This window comes from Syngnathoides biaculeatus, chromosome 16 (genome assembly GCF_019802595.1).
Source record: "Syngnathoides biaculeatus isolate LvHL_M chromosome 16, ASM1980259v1, whole genome shotgun sequence".
Classification (NCBI taxonomy): Eukaryota; Metazoa; Chordata; class Actinopteri; order Syngnathiformes; family Syngnathidae; genus Syngnathoides; species Syngnathoides biaculeatus.
The window spans coordinates 21,375,417-21,399,492 of NC_084655.1; the positions used below are offsets into that span (position 1 = coordinate 21,375,417).

Below are 24,076 nucleotides of genomic sequence, written 5' to 3' on the forward strand. Positions count from 1 at the left end.
TCGACCGAGAGGCTCGTCAAGCGATGCGTGGTTGCTATTGGATAAAATCATCACCGTCCCTTTCACCCCCGCACCTGATTTGCCAGAGTTTGCTGACAAATGGTACGAGTGACACAGATTCCTCAAATACTAAAATGTTGCGTAAATCGTTTGAAACAATCTGAAACAATCTGCTCATTTTTCGTATAAGCTTGCTGAATATGAAAACCGCCGAGCGCTTTTCAAATGTTTTGAGTGTATTTTTGGACGAGCTACTGTAAAAAGTTGACAGTTGCTCGAGCTGTAAATAGGACATATTTTCCTTTAGATTAGTAATTTGCACTAAAATGCATATTCATGAGATTGTAGTGCCTTTAGTAACTGAATATTCAGACCAGCAAGCAGGGGTACATAAAATGTATTTTGGGCGAAATTAGTTTTGCAATTCTCACCCGCATAGGTGTCAAACTCAAGGCCCAGGGGCCAGATCCAGGCCGCCAAATCATTTCGTGTGGCCCGTGAAAGCAAATCAACTTCCATGTGTATCAAAATTTGACATTGTGATATGAAATCCGACGGCGCGGTGGAGCAGCTTTGAGAAGCGTTGGCCTCACAGTTCTGAGGACCCGGGTTCCATCCCGGCCCCGCCTGTGTGGCATTTGCATGTTCTCCCCGTGTCTGTGTCGGTTTTCTCCGGCCAGTCCGGTTTCCTCCCACATCCCCAAAAAATGCAACATTAATTGGACACTCTAAATTGCCCTTAGGTGTGATTGTGAGTGCAGCTGTTTGTGTCTATGTGCCCTGCGATTGGCTGGCGACCAGTTCAGGGTGTACCCCGCCTCCTGCCCGCTCACAGCTGGGATAGGCTCCAGCGCTCCCCGCGTCCCTCGTGAGGATAAGTGGCAAAAGAAAATGGATGGATGGACGAAACAGTGAAAATGATGCGACAGTCAATAAATTCCACAAAACATAATACATACATTTTAAACAAAAATGTTAATAAGACCTTAAGTCACAGGTGTCAAACTCATGGCCCGAGGGCCAGATCCGGCCCGCCGCGTGATTTTATGCGGCCTGCGGAGGCAAATCACATGCATCAACTTCCATGATTTTTGGGTCATATCATAAATGATGAAGTTGAGATATTACAAGCATTTTTGTGTGACCAAACAACAATAGTTGGAAAAACCCAAGATCCTTGATTTTCTAATTCCAAAAGTAGTTCATAAATTTCATGTGTAAATTGCCCCGAGGTGTTTGTGTCTATGGCGACCAGTTCAGGGTGTACCCCGCTGAGCCTCGTGAGGATACGCGGCAAAGAAAATGGATGGAGGGATGCAAATTTAGGATATTGTGGTGCCTTTAATCACTGAATATTCAGACCACCAGGGGTACATAAAATACATTTTTGGGTGAAATAGTATGCAAGGTCACTGGAAAAATTGTTGGCACGAGATCCTGTTGCTCTAATTTGGACACCTTATCGTTTGAAAAATAAGTGGAAATGTCAAATTTATCAGAGTAGCTCGAACTGAAACGTGACCAGTAACCACGAAATCTGAAGCTCACCTCACAAACGGGAAAACCAGCACAATAAGTCCACCTGTTGCGCCACAATTTCAACATCGCGCTCACATTTCCACCCTTGACTTGAACAGCCCCGGAACGTACCTGGATCCTTGTGGCCCAAGAGAACAAACCCCAGAGTCCAATAATGCGGCGTACATTAGTGTGCAGCGAAGGCCCGCGCCCTGCTACTACTTACGTGTAGAACTACAACAACAACAACAACAACAAGAAAAGTACAACGCAGCTTGCTTGAAACAAGACGGGGCGGTTCTGTAACTGAATTGTGTTAACGTGTTCCACCAGGTGAACGAGTTCTGCGGCTCGAGAAAGCTTTCCCTTCAATCGCATGCTCGAAATCACTGCGTGCAGGTTTTCTTTTGCAAGGGTCGAACGCCCTACCGCGTTTACATAATTCATATTTAGCCCTTCGAGTTGGAAAGGAAACTGTGGGGAGTGCATGTCGGCTGACGCAAAATCAAGTCATGCAACTCTGCATGCAAAGATTTGGACATCCCCGTCAAAAATATAAATCACGTCATATGAAGTGGTGAAAGAGTGGAGCAGCTGGTAAAGCGTTGGCCTCACAGTTCTGAGGAATCGGGTTCGATCCCCGCCCCACCTGTGTGGAGTTTGTATGTTCTCCCCGTGCCTTGCGTGGGTTTTCTCCGGGCACTCCGGTTTCCTCCCACATCCCCAAAACACGCACTATTAATCGGACACTCTAAATTGCCCGTAGGTGTGATTGTGAGTGTGGCTGTTTGTCTCGATGTGCCCTGCGATTGGCTGGCGACCAGTTCGGGGTGTGACCCCGCCTCCTGCCCGCTGACACCTGGGATCGGCTCGTGGGGATAAGCGGCAAAAGAAAATGGGTGGATGGATGAAACAGTCAACCCTACACATTACATAAAAATGATGCGACAGTAAATAAATTCCACAAAACATAGTTGGTGCACACACTTGAGGGACATTTTAAAAAAATGTAAATATGACCTTCAGTCACAGGTGTCAAACTCAAGGCCCGGGGGCCAGATCCGGCCCACCGCGTGACTTTATCCGGCCTGCGGAGGCGAATCATAAACTTCCATGATTCTTTTGGTCAAATCTGTACTAAATAGTCATATCATAAATGATGAAGTTGAGATATTACAAGAATTTTTGTGTTACCCAGTATTGTAACACAGTAGTAACCAGTAGCAAAACTAGTTCATAAATTTCACGTGCTCCGGCACTCCCCGCGACCCTCGTAAGGATAAGCAGCAAAGAAAATGGATGGATGAATGTCATATGAAGCATTTTTTATGACATGGAAATGAAAAATGAATGATCCAGTTCAATAAAAAGGGAATATGAATAAATGTAAAATAATTGTAAATTAAAAAGTGATTCTAAAATACTGCAGTCATTAAAAAATAATACAAATAAAAACGGTTTCATTGCATTATTTTTATTTTGTATTATAAACAATACACAAATGAAAATCCCAGGCGGGAAAAAAAGTTTTCAATACCTCGTAAATATTATTATTCATAAAATAAAAACATATACAGTGCATTTAATCACGATGAGAGAAGTAGGAAAACAGTGAATCGCACTACAGCATGTTGAAAATGTCTAATTGTCCTGTTTTGGGGGGTGGGGGCAATATCATACAGTGTAATAAAGTCTGACACCCTGTACAGATTTCTTTTGTCATAAATAGAAAAATATAGATTTGAAATGACTTCGGGTCGTCAGATACAGTACCTGGATTGACGCACCTGAAAAAAAAAGGTCGTAGTGTCTTTTTTTTTTTTTTTTTGCTTTGGGTCCACTTTTGCGCACCGACGGAAGAAACGTGCACATTCGACACCGGAGGCTGAAATCGGCTCATGCGAGAATTTTAATATCTCAATTGAACCGACAGAACGGCGTCCGTCGCTCGGAAAGCAGCGGCGACGTTCCTGAAGAAGAAGACGGCGGATCAATCAGAAGGCAGCTGGCCAGTGCTGGTGGAGTGCGCGTGACGGAGAAACGAGACTTTGTCTGCTCAGAAGTGCGACTCTCCCGTGTCCCGGCTGCTCGCCGACGCCTTGGGATGGGATGGATGACGGGGAGGAAAGAGAAAAGCCCGTCAGTCACTGCTGGAGAACTTTATTGCGCGTTCATGATCAGCAAACGTGATCGACCGCTCGCGATTGTGCTTTGACGTTTACAGTACTACGCCGCAACTGATTTTCTTCTTGATTCGTGCAATTTTAAAATGACAACCTTGGTTATTATTGAAAAAAAAAAAAAATCAATTGACTGTGTTCAATCCGTCTCGCTGACATATAATATGAATCGCACAGGAGCGTACCATTGTCCTTTTTCTTACACTGTGAAATGTGAGCTTGCTCAGTCGAAGACAAAGCGATTTTTCCGGTTAGAGTCTCAGCTCATCCTAAGTAATTCAGAGTTCAGTTATATTGAAGGTCTAGATGTGTTGCTGCACCATTTCTTTTCAAATACCAGTTGCTTCAAGCGCACCAGCGGCAAAGCTACGTTCGTTTTAATTCTCTTTGTTTAATGTTTCGCTTTACAGTAAATTTCAACAGTGAGTCTTTGCATACGTTTTGGCATTGGCCAAAAATTATTATGTGTATTCCATCCGTCCATTTTCTTTGCCGCTTATCCTCACAAGGGTCGCGGGGCATGCGGGAGCCTATCCCAGCTGTCAGCGTACGTCCTGATCTGGTTGCCAGCCAATCGCAGGGCACATCGAGACAAACAAACAGTCGTACTCACAATCACACCTCGGGGCAATTTAGAGTGTCCAATTAATGTTGCACGTTTTTGGGATGTGCGAGGAAACCGGAGTGCCTGGAGAAAACCCACGCAGGCACGGGGAGAACATACAAACTCCACATAGGCGGGTACGGAATTGAACCCCGGACCTCAGAACTGTGAGGCCAACGCTTTCCAACCGCCATTGTATCCATTATTATATATGAAATATACTTTTTCTTTTCAATACAGGTCAACACCACCTCTACATGGCACAAATCACCAATTATTATCTTTTGGGTGGAACGTACACATTTGAGAAATCTCGGACGCGATCCCGGCAAAAGTAGTTCAGCTTATAACTTCGAAAAAGTTACCCCACCAACACCAGTTTCACCAGCTAAGATGGAATTTCTTCAATGTCTGTCATAACAGGGTGCACAAAAAAAAAAAAAAAGGCTCAAGGACCTCCGCTGGAAAAGGAAGTTGGCCCGCTTGGCCGAATTCCAGGTCTGTAACAAAATCCCAGTCGGGCAGGGGTGTCAGACTTAATGTTGCAAACCACATTGCAGTCACGATTTCCCTTGAGAACGCTGTTATGATTATGTAACATAAATATGTCATCATATTATTTCACATACACAGCAAACTGAGGGGTAACTATTTGTGAAATCAGAAGGGAAGTTTGCACAACTATTGTTCAAGTATCTGCAATGGTTTAAAAAAAGAATCTCGCTCTCTACCCCATAGTTGTGCATTACATATCCATCCATCCATCCATTTTCTTTGCCGCGTATCCTCACGAGGGTCACGGGGAGTGCTGTAGCCTATCCCAGCTGTCAACGGGCAGGAGGCGGGGGACACCCTGAACCGGTTGTCAGCCAATCACCGGGCACATAGAGACAGTCGCACTCACAATCCCACCTAGGGGCAATTTAGAGTGTCCAATTATTGTTGCATGTTTTTGGGATGTGGGAGGAAACCGGAGTGCCCGGAGAAAATCCACGCAGGCACGGAGAGAATTTGCAAAGTCCACACAGGCGGGGCCGGGATCGAACCAGCGTCCTCAGAACTGTGAGGCCAACGCTTTACCAGGTGCTCCACCGTGCCGCCGCATTTCATATCACAATCTCAAATTTTGAGACAGATTTCAGCAAGAACCATGGAAGTTGATGCACGTGATTTGCGTCCACGGGCCACATGAAATGATTTGGCGGCCTGGATCTGGCCCCTGGGCCTTGAGTTGGACACCTATGCGGGAGAGAATTCACCCAAATGAAACCCAATTGGAAGGAGCCATTCTAGACAGAAGGGTGGTGCTAATTTAATTTTATTTTTTACCTACTTATGTGGGCGGAACACTTAAGAGTTTCAAGCATCATTTGATTTATTCGTCATCACGATAAAAATGATTTCAAATTCTTACGTGCTGCCTGCTGGAAACCGAGCTGAATTCAGAGTAGTTTTTCTTCTGCGGTGCACGGAATCTAGACAGGAAATTCCCGTACTCGTCCCGAACCTAAATGGCCAAGTACAAAGTTTGAAATGGCTTTTAAAACGTTGGAACTTTGGAAGTGCTTCCGGCCGGCGATTTTAGTGACTTGACCTGCTTGGAGAACAGGCAGTGCATCACAAACAGCATGAGGCCCTGGAGGCTGGCGAAGAGGGTGAACAGGTACGACATGGCCATGGTGCTCTTCTCAAATTGGAAGCAGCCGAAGAGCCACGTGGTGCCCAGCACGCAGACCTGGGCGACCGCAGTCGCGATGAAAGCCCTGCAGGGGGCAGCAACGGAGCGCAGACGGGAGACGGGAGAGGTGAGCGTGACGAGGCGTCATTTTCTTCGCCGCTCATCCTCACAAGGGTCGCGGGCAGTAGACGGGGTACACCCTGAACTGGTCGCCAGCCAATCGCAGGGCGTATGGGGACAAATAGCCGCACTCACAATCACACCTACGGACAATTTAGAATGTCCAATTAATGTTGCATGTTTGTGGGATGCGAGAGGAAACCGGAGTGCCCGGGAGGAAACCCACGCAGGCACGGGGAGAACATGCAAACTCCACACAGGCACGTCCGGGATCGAACCCGGGACGTCAGAAGTGTGAGTCCGACGCTTTCCGGCTGGACCACCGTGCCACAGGAAAAGCATTTTAAAAGGAAAACATAATTCACACATGCCGAATGCCACTTACTTTATTTTCTGTAATTTATTCATGTCGGGGTTGAGACTTGAGAATTTTTGCGCCAACTTCCACGCGGTGATGAAGAAGAAGAAAATGTTGATCTAGAAAGAAAAAAAAAAAAAAGGAAATTTATACATTTTCTATCACGTTTTGGAGACATTATTCAAAATAGCGACGTTCTTATTACGGTACTTACGACAATGATGCCACAAGCCGGGCCCCAAAAAATCCAAATAAATTTCAACTTCAACCAGCAACTGCAAACACACATTTAGGAGCCACTGAGCGGATCCCGGCAAGGTGACACGGCGATAAATTGAAAATCGGCGCTCACAATTTCTCGGTGCCGTATCCTTCGGGGTAGACCCCCGCGCAGACGGCGACGATCGCAGCCGGGACGCCGTAGCCGCCCGCCATCATGTACCGGGTCGGGAAGTTGGTGTTGAACACCAGGATGACCATCCGGAAGAGCTGCACACCTTCCAGACACATCCAGCAGAACGCGGCCAGGAAGAAGAAATGCAGCAGGCCGGCGATCGCTGCGCAGGCGCTCTAAAGGATGGACAGCCGGGCCGAGCGCTCTTGTGTGGATTCCCAACTTGTGCGTGATGTATTTTATTATTATTATGATGATTCTTTTTTTGTACTCACCTGGTTCTCTGTGCGAGAGATGCCCACGAGGAAGATGAGGATACCGACAAAGAGGCTGACGCAGAGGTGCAAGTGGATGGTGGTCCGAGGGCTTTGGATGGAGCGGATGAGAGAGAAGGTCAGGATGCAGAGAAGCAGGCAAATCAGCGACAGGGTCAGCCCCGCCCAGGTCACGACCTGCAACTCCAACGTGGCCTGTACGGAACGACACCGCCGGGTGAGCCCCGTCTCTGTGCCGCGCACTCAAAAGTATTGTGAGATGAATCAGTCATTTATTACCCACATCCCAAAAACATGCAACATTAATTGGACACTCTCAAATTGTCCCTAGGTGTGATTGTGAATGTGGCTGGTTGTCTCGATGTGCCCTCCTGCCCGTTGACAGCTGGGATAAGCTCTAGCACTCCCCGCGACCCTCATGAGGATAAGCGGAAAAGAAAATGGATGCATGGATCATTCATTCATTCCCTATCTTTCCCTATTGAAATGCCATTAATCCATTGCAGCCCCCCACAAAAAGCAAAGTTTTGTGTTTTTTTTCTACAATCAGGAAAATTTCATTCTATAAAATAGTGTTTTGGAAAAAAATCGTAAAAAGTCACGGCATGATTGAATAGTTTGTAAAGAATAAAACTGTTACAGCAGCAATCCAATGTGTTGCGCTACTCCTTCTGGCCACCCGGTGGCAGTATAACACAGTGATGCATACAAGAAGAAGAATAGGACCACTACTACTACTACTTCTTCGACTCATCCTGTATGTTAACTGTATTGTTAACAATTTTGGTTTTTTTTTTTCAAGTAAATTGCTTTTTCATGACCTTTCAAGCACTACTTAGGTGATAACCTATATTCAGTACATATTCAAGCAGCATAAAAAAATGTTGAGTTTACTGCAGAGTAGTTAGGGAGTGATTCCCAAACACAGCCCGAGCGTTTACCTCGACGTCGTAAAGGGCCATGAGCACGGCGAATGTGCTCAAGTGGTTGCAGGAGCACACGGTGAAGCTGGAGTTGGACTCCACCGCCGTGCAGCCGTCGGCAGACCAGCTCCCGTCTCCACGGGAGGCGTCCCAGAACACACACTCGCGGCGAGATGCCTTTACCTGGAAGACAGCAGCGTGGACGGGCGGGATGGACGTGACGCAGTCTGCGGTGTGTACACGCGGAATAGGTAACCAAATTTCATTTTTTTTTTTCTGTGTAGGGATGCAAAATTAATTCAGCAACCTCACCTCGCGAGGCTTAAGTGGGATTTTGTACAAAATGTAAATACGCTGAAATCAGTCGCAACTGACACATCTTGGAATTATTTTTAAAATGATACTTGGGAAAAAAAGAAGAAGAGATGTATGTCCAAAAGCACAAACATTCTCATGACAATTGTGGGTGGTTATTTATATATATATATATATATATATCCATCCATTTTCTCCGTTACTTATCCTCACGAGGGTCAGGGGAGTGCCGGAGACTATCCCAGCTGTCGACGGGCAGGACGCGGGACACACCCTGAACTGGTTGCCAGCCAATCGCAGGGCACATGGAGACAAACAGTCGCGCTCACAATCACACCTATGGACAATTTGAGAGTGTCCAATTAATGTCGCGTGTTTTTTTTGGAATGTGGGAGGAAACCCACGCAGGCACGGGGAGGACATGCGAACGCCACACAGACGGGTCCGGGATTGAATCCGGTACCTCAGAACTTTGAGGCCAATGCTTTACCATCTGATCCACCGTGTTGCCATATATGTGTATATATATGGAGAGATTTAAAAAAAATATATTTTTGGGATATTAACGTAAAAGATTTGTCACAAAACTACACACAAGCGTCATCACACAAATGGCCAGAATGTCCGACTGTAAATGCAAGATTTGAGCAGGATTTCGCTCCCAAAGAGGTTCGTAATAATCTTCTTCTTTGATCATTTTAAAAAGATTATAGTTACCTGTGTCAAGTGGCGAAAAGTTAGCTCGACCGGCTCTCCCAGGCGACTCGTGTTGTCGTTGGTGACCGAGACGGTCGCCGCCTTGGAGATGATGACGTAGCTTCGGTTGGCCTCCGGGTTCACCCCACCGTAAAAGCCGTCGGTGAAGTTCTCCAGGTTGGCGTAGCTGAGCAAGAAGACGTTGGCAAAGCCTGCAACAGTCGCGACGTGAACGCGACGGTCAAGTTGACGTCCTCATGAGAGCGGCCGCTAGTCGGAAGGCGTGGCCTCCACCTGGGTACTGCGAACGATCCCCGGCGACTGTTTCCAACTTGATATTCAACGTGACCGGCTTAGTTGATAATGTCGCCACTTCCTCCGGCGACACGGGTCCTTTATGTGAATGCAGATCCAGTTCTGTCGACAATACAGGAAATATGTGTTAGTCAAGGGCCTGTTTCATACAGTTATTATTCTCATTTGTAAGCATAATGACTTAAGGCAGGGGTGTCAAACTCATTTTTGTCGCGGGCCATGTTGTACTTGCGGTTTCCCTCAAAGGGCCCTTATAGCTGTGAAACGATAAAAATCTTTAACAGGTTCATCATATTTACACGTGAAATTTATGAACTAGTTTTGAAATCAGAAATCAAGGTTAATGGGTGTTTCCAGATATCGTTGTTTGGTAACACAAAAAAGCTTGTAATATCTCAACTTCATCATTTATTGTATGACTATTTGAAATTTTGGTACAGATTTGAACAAAAAAAATAATCGAAATTGATACACGTGATTTGCCTCCGCGGCCCACATAACATCACGCGGTGGCCCGGATCTGGCCCCCGGGCCTTGTGTTTGACACCTGTGACTTAAGGTCTTATTTACATTTTTTAAAATGTCCCTCAAGTGTGTGCACCAAGTATGTTTTGTGGAATTTATTTACTGTCACATCATTTTTACATTATGTGGAGGGTTTCATTCATCCATTTTCTTTTGCCGCTTATCCCCACGAGGAGTGCTGGAGCCTATCCCATGCAAACTCCTCACAGGCGGGTTTTATATATATATATAGGCAAGATTAAATGATTTAATTATTGCTCAATTTAAATCTAAATCTTGGGGAAAAACTGGTTTGGGGGGGGGGGGGGGAATAGTGAGACTTTATCAACAGGCCATATCGCTAAACCCAAACTGAGATGTGATGTTTTCCTCACTGCTTAGCGAGCTTGTACATATCTACGGAGGGGTGAAGCCATTTTATTTTACTGTTAAAAAAAACAAAAAAAAAAAAAAACGAAGGTGCAAACAACAGAATTTATTGCCCCTTTTTTGCTGTTTGAGTTTTCTTGCATTGGGGCCTGGTGCTGCGATGAGCACCGCCTACAGGCCTGGAGAGGAAGTGTCGGCATGACTTTGAAGCTTTACACTTCCGTTGTGAGTACACGATAAGCGCACGTTTTTACGCGATTTCTTACTAACTACTTGTGAGTAGAAGCTGCACCTCTCTACAAAGGCGCTAGAAGTAGAGTATTATTACCCGCGTAGGCGGATGATTTGTTTATTCTAAGAGGTTGAATGAAAGGTCCGGTCATTCTCAGCGCACTCTCCACTGTGTCCAGAAAGATGGACACCTTCCTGTTGTCATCAAAGGCTGCAGCGGAGAAGAGGTCGTCAATAAGCGCCAAAATCCTCTGGAAGAACAAAAAAATCATTTTTCTCAAGTATCAATGGTTCAATTTTGTTTGTTAATTTTTGAGTACAAGTAGAGTCAAGACATCCATCCATCCATCCGTTTCCTTAGCCGCTTATCCTCACAAGGCTCGCGGGGAGTGCTGGGGGGTATCCCAGCTGTCACCGGGCTGGAGGCTGGGGGACACCCTGAACTGGTCGCCGGCCAATCGCAGGGCACATCGAGACAAACAGCCGCACTCGCAATCACACCTATGGGCAATTTAGAGTGTCCAATTAATGTCGCACGTTTTTGGGATGTGGGAGGAAACCCACGCAGGCCCGGGGAGAACATGCAAACTCCACACAGGGAGGGCTGGGCAGTACAGACGCACAAGATTGATTATTTTTCCAATTGTTTTTTTTTTTTTTTAATGCAAAGTTGAGGGGAGGAATACCGAAAGAAGGTGCTGGACGTCCGGGGCTTCCGAATCCTCGCAGCTTTTTCTCAGCAGCATCATCAGATCACGTATACCGGCAACATCCTGACAAGGGAAATTATTTGAAGGAGGATTAAACACAAGAAGAGCTTTTGAAGTACGCTACAGCCTGTGAATTACCGCTTTCGGATCCTCCGCGTCCTCGAACGCATCACAATGTAACGCTGTAGAAAAATGAGTTTCAGATTTTACACGCAGTGTTTCTATGCTTGTGTTCAACTTAAAACGGATGCAAGAGGAAGTATTCCTACTCGTGCAGCGGGCGGCTTTGTCGCCGTAATTGGTGAACCCCGCGTGGCATGCGCAGCGAGGGCCGCTGGCTCCGATGCGGCAGCTGCCATTTCCACAGTGGTTTCTCTCGTCGGGCGAACATACGGCTGAAGAAAAGGAAACCAATCAGGATAACATTCCTTTCGAGACCCTTGGCGAAAGGGCAAAGGGTCGACCTTTATTCGCGTAAAGGGAACGTGGTCGTGACAAATCGGTTTTTCAACCGCTCGGATTTACTCAATTCCAGTGCTACGTAGTTCTCATTCCTTGCACATTTTTCAGGAATTATCTTCAAACGTGGAACATATTAAGGAAGCTCTGAATTCACTGTATTGTTTAGTTGGAAGGAAAATTATTTCTTTACCACCAATAAAGAATCTTTCTTCAACTATCGATAGCAGGGGCGTCAAATTCATTTTTCTCGCGGGACACATTGTTGTCCCGGGTTCCCTCAGAGGGCCGTTGTGACTGTGAAACAATCAAAATATTTCATCGTCTCATCATATTTATCCATTTGTCAACTAGTTTTGGAATCAGAAATCGAAGAGCATTATGTTTTTCATCTAGTAACCCCAAAATGCTTGTAATATCTCAACTTCATCGTTTACGATAATGCCATATTGAAATTTTGGCGCAGATTTTGAAAGAATCGTGTAAATCGACACTGTAGATTTGGCTGCGCCGGCCACATAAAATCATGTCGCGGGCTGAATCTGGCCCCCGGTCCTTCAGTTTGACACCTGTGATCTATAGCGACAGGTACAACAATTGAAATAACCGCCACGAGATGGGAGAAGGGTTTAAGTGACATTTGCTGTGCTATGATTTTTATTTGTAATGTAAAATACTGTATATGCAACAGCTCAATAAAGATTGCAAAAAAAAAGTCTTCTAACGGCGTTCTATTTGTCTTGAAGTACAAAAAAAAAAAAATGACGTGGATTACTTAACGACGCTGACCTTCGCATGGCTCTTGAAGGAGCGTGAAGTTGCCTCTGCCAGACTTGGTCGCGAAGCCGTCGTCGCACACGCAGTAATAACTGCCGGCCGTGTTGATGCACTTCGCGTTGGGCCCGCAGTTGTTTTCCTTCAGGCAGTCGTCCACGTCTACGCAGCCAATAGACAAGCGGCAATCTCAAAAAAGGGAAAGTCATCCATATTGCAAACTCCACGTTAAAATATGGTGTTCAAACTGCACTATTATGAAAAAAAAAAAAAACCATTCTGCGCATCTTACTATCACAGTCAGCGTCAATATTGGCAACAAATCCTTCGTAGCAAGCCCAGTAGTACATTGTCGTGGTGTTAATACAGTGTCGCAGCGTTAAACTCTTTCTGCGTACCGTTTTTCTTTGTAAATATCTCGCATTTCAATGTGGGCACTTGCGGCTTTTACCCAGCTGCCGCATATGTGCTGTACGGACCAAATGGTATTTCCTTTACAAATGTACACGGTGAGGCTTGTGACCAGGTGCGCTCCGTAGGCCGGGAATTACGGTAATCGTCTCATCATATTTGCATTGTCAATTTATGAACTAGTTTTAGGGTCAGAAATCAAGGGCAATGTGTTTTTCAACTAGTAACACAAAAAATGCTTGTAATATCTCAACTTCATCTTTCACGATAATGACATATTGAAATTTTGGCACAATTTTGCAAGAATCGTGTAAATTGACACTAGATTTGGCTCCGTGGGCCACATAAAATTGTGACTGGACAAATCTGGCCCCCGGGCCTCGAGTTTGACACCTGTCGTCTCTAGTGACAGGAAGGACGTTTGAAATAACCGCCACTAGATAGGGAAGGGTTTCATTGACATATGCCGTGTTATGATTTTGACTTCTAATGTAAAATACTGCATATGCAACGGCTCAATAAAGGTTCTATTTGTCTTGAAGTATAAAAAAGAAAATGACGTGGATTACTTAACGGCGCTGACCTTCGCATGCCCCTCGGGACTCCGTGAAGTTGCCTCTGCCAGTCTTGGTCGCAAAGCCGTCGTCGCACACGCAGTAAAAACTGCCGGCCGTGTTGATGCACTTCGCGTTGGGCCCGCAGATGTTTTCCTTCAGGCAGTCGTCCACGTCTGCGCAGCCAATTGACAAGCGGCAATCTCAAAACGGGAAAGTCATCCGTATTGCAAACTCCACGTTAAAATATGGTGTTCAAACTGCACTATTATAAAAAAACAACAACAACACAGTTTTGGCACAGATTTTGCAAGAATCGTGTAAATTGACACTGTAGATTTGGCTCCGCGGGCCACAAAACATCATGTGACTGACCGAATCTGGCCCCCGGGCCTCGAGTTTGACACCTGTCATCTCTAGTGACAGGAAGAACGTTTGAAATAACCGCCACTCGATAGGGAAGGGTTTCATTGACATATGCCGTGTTATGATTTTGACTTCTAATGTAAAATACTGCATATGCAACGGCTCAATAAAGGTTGCAAAACACTCTTCTAACGGCGTTCTATTTGTCTTGAAGTATGAAAAAGAAAATGACGTGGATTACTTAACGGCGCTGACCTTCGCATGCCCCTCGGGACTCCGTGAAGTTGCCGCTGCCAGACTTGGTCGCAAAGCCGTCGTCGCACACGCAGTCATAACTGCCGGCCGTGTTGATGCACTTCGCGCTGGGCCCGCAGATGTTTTCCTTCAGGCACTCGTCCACGTCTACGCAGCCAATAGACAAGCGGCAATCTCAAAACAGGGAAGTCATCCATGTTGCAAACTCCACGTCAAACGAGTCCCATTCTGCCATTCTTACCATCGCAGCCAGCGTTAACGTTGGCAACGAATCCTTCGTAGCAAGCACAGTCGTACATTGGAATGGTGTTAATACAGTTTTGCAGCCTCCCACATATGCCGTTGTTCTCCAAACATTCATTTATATCTGGGAATGAAATATCAATGGTGAAACGAGCTGTAAAACTGAATCTGGAATGTATCATCTGTATCTTTGAGGAGATGACTTACCGGTACACGTTAAAGATGATTCGGCCGTAAATGTGATTGACTTTATGTCGGTGTGGAAGCCGACGTCGCACTGGCAGTGGAAGCTGCCGATGGTGTTCAAACACTTTGCGTTGACGCCGCACGGTCCGTTGTCAGAAGGGTAGTTCTTACACTCATCTTCATCTTTGAGGAAACATGAATAGAAGAATGAATTTCTGATGCAACAATCTGTGGAGTTTAATATATATATATATATATATATAAACTCTATAACCCCTCACCATACCAAGAAAAGTGCAAAGTGCCCCATTTGAATATTTTTTTGTTTTTGCCGAAAAAGAAAATAAGAGTCATAAAAATCAAATAGTTAAAATGTTATTCAATTTGTAGAGTTTTTGATGAAGGGGGAAAAATAGCTACAACTTTCGTTCATGTGTGGGGGTTTTTAATCACAAATCACGTACAATTCATTGTTGTTTCTGCAGCGATGCAAGGAAACAAGGGAGCCGTTTGAAGTTGTTGCTAGGCAGATTTAAACAATCATAAATCAAAAATAACAATCAAAAATAATATCATAAAAAAATTGCAAAGATGTTGACTAGTTTGTGGAGTTTCAAAACAAATCATACCAGAAAATGTCCCTGAAGCAGTTCAAGTAATGTGTTATGATGTTTGTTTAGATGTTGCTCACTTGTTGCTAGGCAGATTTAATGGGGCACAATAATTTCTGCCCCTCAAGCCGACTAAGAAGGAAATACACAAATAAAATCGGAAAAATAATGACTAATGTGGAGAATTTTATCATGAATAATACAAAACATGTCTGAAACGATCGAAGGTAAGTTTAGAATTTTGTCACTTGTTGCTAGGCAGAATACACAAGGCATAATTTTTACAGGAAACAACAAAAAGTGGCATTTTAAAATATGGGAGCCTTACTCGTGTGAAATAAATCGTTGCGCTACAAAACGAATGGAAAGAGTAGTGGTTGTGAAATTTGACATTCACCTTTCCTTTGTTTATTTTACCAAAATAAATGAATAAAATTAATATATACCGATGCATTTGCCTTCCATATACATAAATCCCTTGGAGCAGGAGGATTCTGACAGCGCCGAGATGGACGACAGGTACAGAGCTGAAAGGGGAAAAAGACGAGAAATTGCAGTCATCCTCTCGTTCATCACTTCCTCACACCCCCGCCCGTGAGTGTCACGTCTTTAAAGTGGAACTTTCTCTTCATCTTCTCGCACTCCTCTCGGTCCATCTGAAAACGCACCCGCGGAGATGTCAAATGATACGTTTGACGTGGATTAGCGCCCGAAAGCTTTTGTAAAAAAAAAAAAAAAGCGAATGTCCTCATTTCTCCACCCTCATTTCCTCGGATTGTTCCCGTGCGGGCCATCGCTCACTCGCAAGGCCGTGGGGGGGACTTCCTATGGGCGAGGAAACCTCGGCTGGCACCGTGGATGCAAAATAAATGTTAAATAAAAGTATATATAGACAGTCAGTCCTCAGCGGTTGTCTAAGTCACAGCAGAGGAGCATAAAGTATGTGGAGACAGGAGGAAAGAGGCCAATTACGTCGCTTTTCCTCCATAAAATGAAACCACACTCACCTCAAATAGAAGGAGGCTCCTTTTGACGTCTGCGATGACTTTGTGGAAACGTTTACAAATGCGGTTTCGCCTCCAGTAACTCAAATGCTTTGTTTTGACACATTATTAAGATTAAAACGTCTGACAATAAGTTCAAATAAAAGAGATGAAGCCGGAATTGTGCCGTTGCATAGATAATAATGCTCAATTCTGATGACAGGGAGTCCTCGGTCTACTGCTGGGATCCGATCCTACAAGTAGCGACTTAACTCGCATTCAGACTCAAGTCGGATTCCACCATTAAAGTTAGAATTTACATCAAAATACTTTGTATAGAAAAACAAATACATTGAAATAAACAAGATGATGTACTGAGCGTATGGAGAAGAAGGGGAGGCTGTGCTTAGCTATTACCAAGGAAACAGGTCGGTCCTCAATCCTCTCCATCTCGACAAGTAATCAAAGAACCTTGTTTTGCGATCGTTGCATCCGACATAGGAACGGAACCCTTCACACCCGCTAAAATACGGACTCTGTCTTTAATAATTGTCACCACGGTCGGTGTTGGTGTCTCTCGTTCCTCCGATCTTTTTTTTGGATCTTGAGCTTCGTTTCCATGGGAATGGATTTTCTAAAAGATACAGCTCGGACGAGCATTAGTCAGACAAAATGGCGGACGGGCGGCATAAAGTCGAAACATCTTAGGCCGCGACCGTCTTAACCCGAGGACTCCCTGTATTTTGGTTGTAGTTCGTACCGATTGTAAATGTACTCTACAAACTGACACAATACCCCATTGACCTGATTGTATAAATGACGAGATGTCATGACGCTTTTGCCAGGGTTCGCCTTTGTATTTTTTTTTTTTTACATATATCTATATATAAAAGTTTGTTTTGTCCCCTGTGAGCCTCCAGGTGCTATCAGGCCGGTTGTGGATGCGATGAGCTCATAGTACAGAAACGTCCCTTTTCTTCAAAAGCAGAACAAAGAATCCTGTGAGTAGTGCAGCTGAGATAAGGGAGTTGTTGGATGGAAAGCAGAGCAACACATCCTACTGCCCACCCCCCCCCCCCCCACTTGCAGTAGTTTTTCTGACTTTGGAACTGCCACAATGGAAAAATCCCCCCCAAAAAGCCAATTTCTTTTTAATTGTACTTTTCAAATCCCATTTATTTTTTAAATGCTATTTATTATTATTATTTTACATCCATCCATCCATCCATTTTCTTAGTCGCTTATCCTCACGAAGGTCGCGGGGAGTGCCAGAGCCTATCCCAGCTGTCAACGAGCTGGAGGTGGGGCACACCCTGAACTGGTTGCCGGCCAATCGCAGGGCACGTGGAGACAAACAGTCGTATTCACGATCACGCCTATAGGCAATTTACAGCGTCCAATTAATGTTGCATGTTTTTGGGATGTGGGAGAAAACCCACGCAGGCACGGGAAGAACACGGAAAAGGTTACAAAGATCCGGCGTGTTTGGGTCGAGTTTGTCGCGGGAAGAACCTCCGCGTCGGACCCTTTCGGGATGAACTTGCTCAGACGCATTTCCGCAGACGCACTCCAAGATCTTGTTGAAATCCTTGAGCAGGAAAATTGGAAGCGCGGGTTTTTCACGATCGGTTAAAAGTCAGTCTGCTCATCCGCCGCCGTATGTAAAAAGCGCTGGCACGGGATGCAGGGATGAAGTTTTCTCCCCGGTAAGCCGGCTTACGACGTAATAACAAAGGGAGGATGACAGGTCGGCGCCGCGTGACATTTCATATTCTGGATGCCGTTTCTTCTGCTTGTAACCTGTGTCACAAATTTTGATGCTCGTCCGATTGCTCCTCGTGACGTCTTGCCCTGACCTAAGAGGGATTCACGGATAAGCAGATGCAGGAAACCCGCTTCACTTATCTATGCCCGCGATATATAGTGACCGTCAGAACACTGAAATGAAGTTCTGTACACATCTGTGTCTGTTCATACGACAGAATGATAACTTTGCGTAAGTACATTTGTGACACAAATGAGATAAGATCATTATTTTAGTGTAAAGTAATGATGCTTTTTGTGACTTTTATTTGGTGGTGTGAGATTTTTATGATGCCAAATTTGTGCCTTGGGTCAATAAAGTTTGCGAATCAAAGCTCCATTCTTCTGTCACAATATGGTGCTCCGAATATAAACAAACTCAAAAGGCAGATTGAAAGTGGACTTAAAAAAAAAGTCTTTACATTCTCATTTTCAAACGGCAGGTTTTTGTGATTAAAAAAATAGAGTAAGATAAATAAAAAAAAAAATGTTTTCCCCCCGATTAATTTGATCTACAGGTTGTCCAGGTCAATTGATATTTAATTAAAAAAAAAAAAAAACTTTCAGAAAGCGGAATGTACAAATCAGCTGTTGTCATAACGTGGTTGGACAAGATTTTACACCCTCTTGTAACTGTGTCGTGGCCATATTCTAAATTAATAAATCACATTTAAAAAGAAATTAAATAGGAGTCAGCAGGACACACCTGCCATCACTTAAATCAATAAATCTGATTAAACCCAATTAAATTTCCTATGTTCCGTTTTTTTTTCAACGCTTTGTAGTTGAAGCCTGAAGGTTTTTTTTTTTTAAACAATGCTGAAGTTATTGGAATTATTTCATCGAGCCGAACACATTTTTTCGCATCTCGGAAATTTTTCTTATGGTCCGATTTTACATTTTTCATAATTCCAAAACGTGGCGGTCCCAAAAGTTTTGTCCATATAGCATTTGAAAGGACTCTGCCGGTCTCATTATGAGGCGGTAAAACCAAATGATTAGAAGGAAGAGAAAAATAGAGAGAAAAATACACAGGGAACGCTAAATAAATGTACATCTCATTATGTAGGAGTTGGAATAAAATATTTCCTGGCAAAAAAAAATAGCATTTCATATCTTTATCGCGTGACGAAAGTCAGCATTGAAACTAAAAAGCGCAGATTTTCCATGAAAGCTGGTCTGACTCACCCAGAAGCAGAAGTTTCCTCCTCCCTGCCATGACGACCAGAATAAGATGTGTCTTAACTTCTCTTCTCTCTCCTCAGAAGCAACTTCTGCCTTCGTTGGGAGTTTTTGTGCACACGCGCGCCGCTTGGGTGACGTTTCTGACGCGAGGGGATGTTCAGCGCACATGCGTGGGTGGGGTGAGAGAGTGGGGTGTGCGAGTATATGCGGTACATGAATTTTTTTTTTTTGTTATCATTTCGACACATCATCGCAGTCGGCCTCTCACTTCCATCTACATGGCAGTTCTCTGTTCGGGGGGGGGGGGAGATGGGAGGTCACAAGCTGTTGAGACTCCCTGACCTGTCATTGTTTTATGCGGCCCAATATAATGCCCCCCCCCCTCCCCTCCCCAGCCCCACTGCCGGTGTTATTACAGAGACGCCATCTTAGCTATGACGATGACACATATATGGCTTCTGAACTCCGATTGCGACAATGGACATGACCGTAAAACAATGGCGCCTGATGTTAAACTTGGAAATAAAATGGAGGGGGGGGAGAAACTTCCCTTTCTTGTGTTTGTCCCAACGTGTTCGGATTTGGATTTTCCCCGGGGTTTGCGTATCAGAATCGAAATGCAGCGAATCAAAACATAAAAGAGCACAAAGAGGACTTTGTTGGGTAGACGGCACAACCAGATTGAGGCGGTTTGGGACCGATAAACCGCATTGTCCACCGTAAAATGATCTTGCATTATGTATCTAATCAGCTGCTCAATAATATTTTTATAATGTTCTCCGTGTGCCATTCGGAGCACGATTTTAGGCCCCCCACTTTTCTGCCGGGATAATTCTTCATTGGAGGTTTGGGGGTCCCGGTCGTAAACCGGTGCCAGACTGTGTGCCCGGTGCCGCATCTGATCCGGCGGATATCAGTTTTATATTTAATCGAGGCGAATGAATCAGTCGACCGTAAGCGCGGCGACACATTAGCCACTTCACACGGAAAAGGTCAGGCGGGACGACGATTTCCGCTGTCGATATGTTGCGGGCTACTAAACAAAATAACCTCTGTTGTCATTAAATGCGGTAAATTTGGGGTTGTGTTTGAGGTAAAAATGGCGACTTTTGAAGACGAGGCTGTGGTGTTTACATAATTCACCCGCGGGACCTCGAGTTGGGGTGCGGGGTTCCGCACGGACTGTTTTTGTTGTTGCGCTTCCGGAGGAAAGGTTAACAGAGTTCCCGCCGTTATGCGAGTAGTTTGGTGATGTCGAACAATAAAGCAAGTTCTGTTTCTGTGTCCGACACTCCGCCTCCGACTCCTTTTCTCCGGCGCTACAAGGCGATATCTTCGTCAGCCAACACTCGCTAGCTGCCCGCTATGTTTGACTTAGCTTCCCAAAGACCAAGAACTACAAAGGAGAAGGAACGTTCGTGACACTTTCACCATCAGAACTCGTAAGAGAGTTGGCAGTTGAAGTACTGTCAAGTGTCATGCCTACAAAAATTCTAAAATAGATATTGTCATGAAAAATACACATGACATTATTCACTTCAATGTCCATACGAAAAAATAAAAATGAGCGGAGAACGTGTTATCCATGCGCAAAGTTGCGGAAGTCTCATTCGACATCCGAGCGGTAGCCATATTGCCTGCAACGTCTGTCCATGATGTCACATCGGGACATTTGCCATTGAAAACGTGCCGTGCCACCTACTATGGGACACGGAAGCTCTTTCCGAAGAAGAGAACATCTCATAATCGAGTGAAGTGACCAGGGCATTTTTACCCTATCGTTTTGAGCCATATTTAGATGATATGCGGATCACTTCGAACGAACAATAGACTCCCAGACATGTACGTATGAGCCAGCCCGGCCGAAGCCGTGTTCGCTGAAGTCGTGCCCGGCGTCGACACATTTAGAACCCCTGACTTACGGCCGCGGATCTTTTGTTACATTCTAAGAGGATTCCCCCCCCCCAAAAAAAAAAAAACTATTATTTATTTTAATAGCTGTGTTCACACCAACCTGTCACTTGGAACCCACAAAGCTCTGGTCCTTTGCACCCGTGCAATCCATTTTTCACGACAAAGCGGGTCTTTTTGAAAAGTATGAAGAACAAACCCATCCTCCCGAGGGTTCGAACAATATCCAGCAATGCGACGACCCGGCATTTTGGCTAACACGAAGGAACAACGAGCTACCTTCCAGCAGGTAAAACTGGTAGAACCATACGAGCTGCTACTAACGTCACTTCCTGCTTCGAAAACAAATCCCTCGAGAGGATTTTCATGGCGGGAGTGACAAAAAGACGTAAACGTCAAAATCGTGTTGTGTGGTGCAAAACGGCTGCCTTTTTTTTCCATTAATAACACTAAAAATCATGCATCTCATGATAGCGGACCATTAAATACGCTATGGAACCTTTGCTCACGCGGTTAGTTGGATAACTGTGGCAATTCTAAATAGCTAACAAAGTAATTGTAGCATACAAAGAATGGATTTAATAGGGGACCTTAAACCAAACGTGGAAGTGCCACTTGCAAAATTAAAAAGCGATGACTGCAAATACATTTTCATCATCCGTACAGTGCTGCTTTTTATTCCCTGACGTATTCACAAATTCGCCACTCCCAGATTCATCCTAATCCCAAATAATCTGCTGGCCCTATCCTCTGTTAGTCACTGAAAAATTTACCATTCCGCATTTTTTGTGCTAACGACAAAACTTTGTCTCATATAAAGCTTTTGCTTTGACGCGAAGTGCTAAGGAACTATGTTGAAGTGCGGAGAGGAGCTTTAATCATACGAAGCCAATTTCCGTACGTCAAAGACATACACAGAATTTGTCTTTTGCAGTTGGAGCCGCTCTAGTACCACATACATGTGGCATCTAAAGTATTGGTAGCCCTTAGTTGGTCATCCGAGGAAGAACCTTGTGGGCGTGGTCGGCGGTGTTTTTGTTTTTCTAATTAGTGCATGGAGAAGTTGTGTGCTTGGTACATCATCAGTCATTTTCCTTAAATAAAAATTCAAATTCAAATCCACCCTAAAACGAGATACAGTTGTCGCCATCACGCAGTTTCAATCAAATGTTTAAATGCTGACAAACAAAAGAGGAACCTTCTGATGTAAGCGGGACACATAATTTACTTCAACTTCTCGATTTGGACCTTCTTGCGAGTTTCCACCCACTTCACTTGTAACTTTAGGGCCGATAACGAAGAAGTCATTGACACCGCGGGCATGTTGTTGCGCAACTCGAGTTCACAAAACAACACCTCGGCCTCGCATCCGGCGTCTTTTCTCGAATCCGGCACCGATCGACAAGGCCATTCGTAGGGCGCGACTCCGCACGCGGACGCTAACCCGCCGGGCCGGGTGGTCGTTTTTCGACGTGAAACCGACAGACGGCGGTTCTCCGGGGAGGGGGTGGAATGGCGGGTGGGGGGGATGGGGGGGGGGGTGCCTTGAAATGTCGCTGACAAGAAAATGACCTTAAAAAAAAATGAGTTTTTGGAGAGCTGTGACACAGAATCAGAATTACAGGAAGAATGTGTCAAAAGATTTGGTAAACAGCGACTTAAACGCACAAAAGAGCGATTGTGATTGTTTTGGATACAAACCAACCTTGCGATTCATTCGGTGCACCTGCTGAGCTTAAGTTTATACGCTTTTGAATCTGAATCTTAATTAGTTCTTAGCTTTCCAGACGATTAAAAAAACAATTTCACAAAGATTTTACTCTGCATTATCAAGCAAGTCAGTGAATAGTCAGGCCACTGGATTGTGAAAGGAATGAAAATGCCCCACATTAAAAAATAAAGAAAAACATCGTATGGTCAGACAATTTTGTGTCTGATTCAGGCGTATTAAAGGAAAGGTTTATGTCAGGTAGGTCATGAACGCTGTGCCACTTGGTATAGTCCGTACGGATGGAGTTCTGGATGGCCGGTGCAGAAACACCAAGTCAAAAAAAAAAAAAAAAAAAAAAAAAGGGCTACGTTGTCACCAATGAGCTGGCAGGCCCCAAAAAGGTCAAATTTGGCAGGGTTAAGGTTAAATTGACTTCTGAAACATATCTGGACTTTATCACCAAATGTTTCCCGGCACGGTACAAAAAGATGGACCGCAACTTCCACAGTACTGTAATTTCCGGACTACAGAGCGCACCTGTATTAAGCCTCACCCAGTACATTTGTAAAGGAAATACCGTTTGGTACATACATAAGATAAGCCGCACCTGTGTAAAAGCCGCAAGTACCCACATTGAAACACGAGATATTTACAAAGGAAGACTGTACACAGAAAGAGTTTTCAAAGTTTTAATACCTTAGCTTAGCATAGCAAAAACATGGTAGCATGAACAGGGCTGGTAAAAAAAAAAAAAAAAAAAAACAACCATGGCAGCTACAGAGTAGCAACACGCTAGCACAGCACTAAAAGGGCCGGTTAAAAAAAAAATACCGGTAAAAATCACTTAGAGACGACAGTAACAAAACGCTAGCTCAGCACCAACGCTAGCGCTAACAGGGCCGGTTAAAAAACAAAACATACCGGTAAAAGTCACGTCCTCGGCACATATATTCCACCGGTCTCACTCTTACCTTTTCCACTCGAGTGCCCCCTTGCGGCCATTAGAAAAAAATGCACAAATTGGACGCATCACCGCATAAACCGCAGGGCTGAATGCATGTGGAAAAAAGTCGTGGCTTATTGGGCAGAAATTATGGTAAATAATTTTGACAATGCACCATCCCACGCTGTAAAATACACGACTGAAGCTGTGGCTGCTAAGAGGATACAGGGAGGAAAACATATGGCGGGGCCACACACATCCCCTGACCTCAACCCTTTTGAGAACCAATGGAGGAGCATCCTTAAAGGGGAGATCTTTGAGGGTGGGCGACTGTATAACTGCAAAATGTAATTATGGGAGGAATTTCCACGGACACTGTGCTATAATCCAGAAATATGGATATACAGTACATGAACATGGCAACAGCTCCTCAGTACACTGTAGTGCCATAGTGATAGTTGTTCTTTGCA

The 24,076-nt window shown here is 44.7% G+C and overlaps 2 protein-coding genes across 11 annotated transcripts in view; one reads left to right on the forward strand and one right to left on the reverse strand.

The window, feature by feature from the left end:
- Positions 1–2,996: 2,996 nt before the first annotated feature.
- On the reverse strand, positions 2,997–19,185 carry LOC133514957 (adhesion G protein-coupled receptor E5). Of its 8 annotated transcripts, none has more exons than XM_061847097.1 (20): positions 19,045–19,185; positions 15,517–15,597; positions 14,481–14,642; positions 14,272–14,397; positions 14,031–14,177; positions 13,439–13,585; positions 12,460–12,633; positions 11,350–11,606; positions 11,188–11,274; positions 10,599–10,752; positions 9,356–9,478; positions 9,083–9,273; positions 8,069–8,233; positions 7,128–7,322; positions 6,811–7,028; positions 6,673–6,733; positions 6,486–6,577; positions 5,897–6,065; positions 5,717–5,809; positions 2,997–3,616 (listed from the first exon to the last, which is right to left on the reverse strand). In XM_061847097.1, the coding sequence occupies exons 1-20, from the start codon at positions 19,073–19,075 to the stop codon at positions 3,575–3,577; spliced, it is 2,715 nt and encodes a 904-aa protein (XP_061703081.1). In that variant the 5' UTR covers positions 19,076–19,185; the 3' UTR covers positions 2,997–3,574. The 8 variants fall into 8 exon arrangements, with proteins under 8 accessions (XP_061703081.1, XP_061703080.1, XP_061703083.1 ...); XM_061847096.1 differs by having other exon boundaries at positions 15,517–15,726; positions 19,045–19,078; XM_061847099.1 differs by lacking the exon at positions 19,045–19,185 and having other exon boundaries at positions 11,350–11,393; positions 11,481–11,606; positions 15,517–16,048.
- adgrl1a (adhesion G protein-coupled receptor L1a) overlaps positions 8,164–24,076 on the forward strand; it is a 266,475-nt gene continuing 250,562 nt past the window's right edge. For all 3 annotated transcript variants that reach the window (XM_061847086.1, XM_061847084.1, XM_061847087.1), the window contains exon 1: positions 8,164–8,301. The gene's annotated coding sequence lies outside the window, so the exon portion shown is untranslated. The remainder of the gene's footprint in view (positions 8,302–24,076) is intronic.

Coding starts and splice junctions, on each gene's coding strand:
- LOC133514957 (XM_061847096.1), bottom strand. CDS start 15,643: ATGAACGAGAGGATGACTGCAATTTCTCGTCTTTTTCCCCTTTCAGCT. Junction 14,398..14,480: donor ATCATCTTTAACGTGTACCG/GTAAGTCATCTC, acceptor TTTCATTCCCAG/ATATAAATGAATGTTTGGAG. Junction 9,479..10,598: donor CAAATCATCCGCCTACGCGG/GTAATAATACTC, acceptor TATTGTCGACAG/AACTGGATCTGCATTCACAT.